General features: G+C 38.8%; 1 protein-coding gene across 6 annotated transcripts in view; it reads right to left on the reverse strand.

Annotated features, from left to right (window-relative positions):
• LOC124312789 (protein madd-4-like) overlaps positions 1–5,468 on the reverse strand; it is a 29,779-nt gene extending 24,311 nt beyond the window's left edge. For 5 of the 6 annotated variants that reach the window (XM_046777247.1, XM_046777252.1, XM_046777250.1 and 2 more), the window contains exons 1-2: positions 5,240–5,468; positions 2,867–3,201 (exon numbers count right to left, since the gene is read on the reverse strand). In XM_046777247.1, coding sequence (XP_046633203.1) covers positions 2,867–2,902 — 36 coding nt within the window. In that variant the 5' untranslated portion in view covers positions 2,903–3,201; positions 5,240–5,468. Of the gene's footprint in view, positions 1–1,783; positions 1,909–2,866; positions 3,202–5,239 lie in introns of those variants that run through there. The other variant, XM_046777248.1, reaches the window with a different exon arrangement.
• Positions 5,469–6,000: the final 532 nt, after the last annotated feature.

A 6,000-nucleotide genomic window follows, 5' to 3' on the forward strand; every position in this document is an offset into this window, starting at 1 on the left:
AATAGTAGTAGTTGTACTACAACACATCTAATCCTGGGCCAATGGACAAAGTTCAAGTCGAGTAGTATCTACTATATAACATTGAAGTGCGGCAAAAACGTACGACTATAGGCTCTCTCCTATGGCTGGCTGGCTGGCTGCTTTTTGTAATCAATATATTATTCCCTGAACTCTCTCTTCTTTTCTCTCTCTCTCAAGTGCTGCACACTCTAGACGTCGACAACGTGACATGATAACAAGATTTCCTTCTTCTTCTTGGCCAGGAGAAGAGAGAATAAGTTTTGACAGACGCAGATAGAGCACACACAAACGGAGGAGGACCCAGAAGACTGGTCAAGAAGCTAAAGACAAAAAAAATGTTTTTGTTTTTTTTCCAACGTCATTCGATTGGTATTGGTATTGGTATTTTTAGGTGCCGTCTGCTTTATTCACAGACTGGTCTTCTAATCTAGATGACCTTACGCACCGGCGATAGTAGATTGCTATGGTTTTTTGTTCGATGGCGTGAGCAGTGTAAGTGTTGTATTGTGTGGAAGGAGCCCCAAGGAGGGGGATGGAAGTACCATCATTGTGTACGATTTTTACTAGCTAGTGCCCTGTGTAGGAAGAGATCTGTATTGTATGTGTAGTGGTAGTGCCCGGGTATGGGAGCAACTATGCTCACCAGGAGAGTCGAACTCAGGTCTCCGGTGCCCCCCGATCACCAAGCGACGCCTTATCCGACTCACCTACCCGCCCCCCCAACGTCATTCGATCTCCCAGTAGAAAAATTTACATTGAAAAAAAAAAACAATAAAGAAAAATGTTTCTTTTTTGTTGTAACCGTCAGAAAACAATGGGGCGACGGTGTTGACAGGTCGTTCCGGTCTGAGATGGGGGGGAATAGGTTAGAGACTCTGTCTTGATGTGGAAAAAAGATCTATACAAGTTTTGTTTCTTTTCTGTTCTCTATCGATTGTTGTTGTTGTCCCATTTCTTGCTCATTAGCAAGGACACAGCACGAAAAGATTCCTGGAAAAAAGTTGAGAAATCATAAAAAGGGTTTGGTCGCTAGCTCTAACTCCTTTTCTATATGAATAAATTTTTCCCTTTTGAATCATCCGAACGGTGAGTCATTTCCCCCCTTTTGTGCTAAACAGTCGCCTAGCCACACACGCCCATTTGCTCTGTGCCCGGGCGTTGTGTGTGTATATTGAAAGAGAAAAAAGGGGTCCGTCTTCCAACGTGTCCGTGCATACCGACACATACGTAATGACATATTTTCCAAGAAAGAATAAAAAAAAAAGGTTCCTTCTTCTTCCTTTTTTCTTTCTTCGCTGCCTGCACACATGTGTGCAGTTTTCTCTCTGGCTCGAATTAATCACAGCACAGCAGCTGACGAAAAGACTCCTTCTTTTTCCTTGTAAACTTTATTACGAGGGACAGACATTAGTCACGGTCCAAAGAGTCATGTCTTTCCTGCATGCACACTTTATTACCACCACGGTTTTGTGGTGGTGGTGGTGGTGCTGGACCAGAAGCAAATTGCAACGGTCACTCTCTCCAAGTGTCCAAACACCCAAAGCGTTTCCAACTGCCAGCAACTTCTGGTTCCTGTTCGAAAAGAACAATGCCTCAAGGAAATGGCTGCAAAGAAAAAAGAGACAGAAAACACCCAGAGCTGTTTTTCGATGTGCACATTCACCACTGTTGGGAATGCCATCAATCAACAATGAAACAAGACAACCAGTTTTGATGCAATACACGTCAAGGCGATAATAATATTAACGTCAGCAGCACTTACTTTTCAAACAAGACGAGTGTTGTAGCCACATGTTTTCTCTTTTTGTTTTTTTAATTCTTTGAGAAAAAAAGTTTAGAGATTTCAAAGTGGTGTAACGTCATCCCTTAATCACTGTTTATTCGCGCCCAAAACCGACAAAACAATTGAGTCATTGTCTGCGGTGCAGCGTTGGCAGATTTTGGTTAATGACGTCACGGAGGAAATTTAGAAATCTTTTTCTTCTAACCTCATCCTCCATTTGTTTTTTGTTTTTTTTTAAAAGATATATAATTATCGGATGTTTCGATCTCAATGAATTTAAAGATGCCGAGCATTTTCATCGTTGGTGGTGGTGGGTTCAGGTGGAATGGATGGACGGAGGAGGAGGGGGGAAAACCCTTCCGATTTTTATTGCCCACCCGAATGTTCTACTCCCACAGTTTCTTTATTTTGTTGTTGTTTCATCTCCGCGGCCAACACAACACGGAAATTCCATTAAGAAGCGAAAAAATCTTTTAACAAAACGGAAAAAAAGGGGGAAAATAATACAACCAACCATTAAGAGCAGCGCGGGGATTTTATTTTTTCGCCGGTTTGTAATAATAAAAAAAATAGCGTCCTTTTTTACAAGTTAGTCCATTAAATTCCCCCTTTTCTCTCTCTTTCCTGGCTATGTGTGTTTATTAATCGCGTAGCGAAATATTTATACGTAACGAAAATTAATTAATTACGGCACAGCGGGATTTTGTCGGCGGTTCTTTTTCGAAATTTTATTTGGGGGGGGGGGGGGGGGGGAAATTTCATTTTTTCTTTTTTTTAATTATTTTTCAATTTCCATCAGTCTCCGCCCAGTTTTGTTTTACGGAATTGGATTTTTTTGGGTTTTTGTAAGGTAGTCGGTAGATTTTGACAGATAGATAGATGACATGTATATATATATACGATGTGTGTTGTGTATCCCGCCCCGTTATATAATACTATTTCGGAGTTCATCTCCTTTTGTTCAACAACAATTTTCCGATTACGACGAATCAAATTTTGTTCATCTTTTACGCCCTTAATTACATCAAACGAAATTTTTGTATTTATAAAAATGGCACTCACCAATAAGTAGACGAATCTGGTCGTTGATGTGTCCATGGCGAAGAAATTTAAATTCACTTTTATCTTTTTTTTAAATCACTTTTTCTTAAACAAATTTGGTGTCTTAAGACAATAAAAAAAGATAACCGGATTTTTTTGGACGGACCAAATGAACTTGTCGGGAAATGGTTTAAAAAAAATAAAATCCGCCGTAGATAATTTTCTTTTATTATTTTCAAGTTTCCAGTTCGTCCGGTTGATTAAACTTCACAGCCATGATTCGATCAATGAAATATTAACCGTCGCCGCCAGCGGGGTGATGAAAGAAAAAAACAGTTTGATTCACTCAAAAATTCCTGTAAAATAAAATAAAAAAAATTTGAATTAATTTTTCTCGTTTCATTCTGCGGACATGTCAAAATAAATAATTCAAAAAATCACTCGGCCACGTTGAAAACTATTACAAATAACGACACCCACACAAGACCGCGTCTTTCTACACAATAAGAGGCGCCATTTATCACGACGTGCACAAGTCTGAAGAATCAGAATGGGACTGTCATGAGTGTGTGTGGCTGCTGGCCATTTTTATTACATGCAGTTCAGATATTATATATAATATTCTTTTCTCTATCCTCGGCTGCTGCTGCTGGGCCGCGCTTCGTGACTAGAATTTCAAATCGCGCGGGGTGTGATAGGAAAAAGAAGCGGCGGTGGCGGCGGCATAGTGCACAGGGAAATAATAATATTACTACATTGAAGAGATATGCTACTTTATTCTTTAGGCTCGTATATAGATTTATGTTGAATCGAATAAATTTATCACCGACACACACATGCCGACGTATTTCTTCCCCCTTTTGTCTTGTCTCACCCCCCTGGTGAATAATTCAATATAAATAAATACCTCCCGGAAATATCTGGTGGATCTTGTATTCCACCTGTTTCTTCTTTTAAATTTTTTCCAAGGAAATTGTGTATCAAATCCCCTGCAGCAATAGGTTTCGATTGATTATAGATATCGAGATGGATCAAAAGCGGAAGAGGAAAAACATCCGGGCCACAGCCAAAGAAAATTGGAAAAGTAAAGCTCCAGCAGATCAAAAGATATGTACTACCAACAACATTTTCGATTTCTAGACGAAAACACACAGTGCTACAGAGAACACAATTTCAATATATATATATCTATTTCTATGTAAATAGAAAAACAAAATCTTTACTTCCCCCACCCCTACCAAACACAATATCATTCGTCATATTTTCGCCCTGGACGAAAACCAACCAAACGCGTTTTACATTACACAATTTTATTTTTTAAAAAATAAAAAATAAATGGAAAAAATTAAAAATTTTGTATATCAAATAAATATATCCGCCCCTTTTTTTTGGAAAAGAAACAACAACAACCCAAATTTTCGATTGAAAAATTATTTTTCTTGTAAAGAAATAAGGCGTGGCCATTTGAGTCTGGCCGGGACCCCAAAAAATCGACACGTCATTTGATTAGCGTCGAGACGGAATATTTTTTCGACACCTTCGTTCTAAGATTTTTGGGTTTTTTTACCCCGGGAAAAAATAAGGGCGCGTCACCCCAAACTTTATGTTTTTAAAACAAAATTTCTTATTTTTTTACATTCGGCCGACATTTTTTGTTTTTCGGTTATTTGTTTGACGACGACGAAAAAAACCGACTCGAGTGCCTGAAAATCTTTCAATAAATTGTGTGTACACTAGATATTGACACTCACCCTCCCTAGTCCCTATATACGTGTTTACTTTAACGGTGACATTATCGCGTCTCCGACTTTCTGGCGACTCGACGGCTCCCCCCACCACAAGAAAAAAGTTTTTTGGAGAAAACAATTTCACACGAACGCGGAATTCTATTTTGAATTATGACGCAATGGGAAATCATCCCGGACATGTCTTCACCTGAATTTGGGAATTTTCCTTTCGTGAGTTCATACTATAAATAATCAGATATAATTATCAAGGTGATAACGGGGACCGCCTTACATCACGTCCACAGTCCGCGGGAATGACGGGGAGAAAAACGTTTCCGCCGAAAAATAACCAAAACAAAAATAAACGCAGAGCTTGATTATAATAATGAAGAGGTCGTCGTCACCATGGCGACAAACATTTTGCTGATTTTAAAAAATAAAATAAAAATGATTTATTATGATTATTAGCGCCTCTGCTGCTGCTGCGCTGCGAGCAACGACAGGGAAGCGCAACCCTCATCTATTCGCTAATGAGGTTATTCAATCCGTCAAAACAAGACATCTCTCCTTCGCCGAATTGCAACTCTCTCGTTAACAATTTAAAAATAACAAACAAACAAACGACCGGTCGGGAAAATTGATCTCCAAAAAATCTTTGATTTCTTACCTTTATATTTTAAATTGTCCAAAATCACCTGGCCGATTGATGTATAATTCCACAAAATTCACACACACTTGTTTTAGAGTTCCTTAATCGAATTAAAAATATAACGCACGGCACGGAATCAAAACGGAAACACTTTGGCGAAGAAATTAAATTTGAAAATTTGAATATGTTTCAAGTTGCGCGCGAGAGCGATCGTGTGTGTGTACCGTTCAAGACGTCCGTCGAGTGTCTGAGGTGGCCCCGGACCAGAGTCCTGGGTCCTATACTATACCCAGTTCAGTCTCAAAGAGATGGGTGGAAAAAGATAAGAAAAAAAACAAAATAAAAGCCGAGAGAGACCCGTAGTAGAGTGTAGTATAGTGTGTAGTGTATAGTGGGAGGAGGCTAAATCAAAAGAGCCACGCCCCTTTCCAACTGCTGCGCCCTAGCGTGATGAATTGCCGAAACACTTTTTCTATGTTTTTTATTTTTTATTTCATTATTACACGTAGAAACGTACATACCGCCAAAGAAAATAAATAATTTCGTGATTGGTCAACCCGCTAAACTTTTTTGATTTTTTGATTGGGATGAATAAAATCAAAATCAAAATTGTTTTTTAAAAAATCCGATCGATATTATATGGATCAATATGAATGTGTGTGATGACATGTTGTGATTTTATTTTGAAATAAAAAGAAATATGGAAAAATAAATAAATAAAAAAAAGAGTTGACATTCGTGACCGTTTGATCGATATAGAACCCCCCCCCCCCCGGCCG

The sequence above is a fragment of the Daphnia pulicaria genome, chromosome 9 (genome assembly GCF_021234035.1).
Source record: "Daphnia pulicaria isolate SC F1-1A chromosome 9, SC_F0-13Bv2, whole genome shotgun sequence".
In the NCBI taxonomy this organism is placed as follows: Eukaryota; Metazoa; Arthropoda; class Branchiopoda; order Diplostraca; family Daphniidae; genus Daphnia; species Daphnia pulicaria.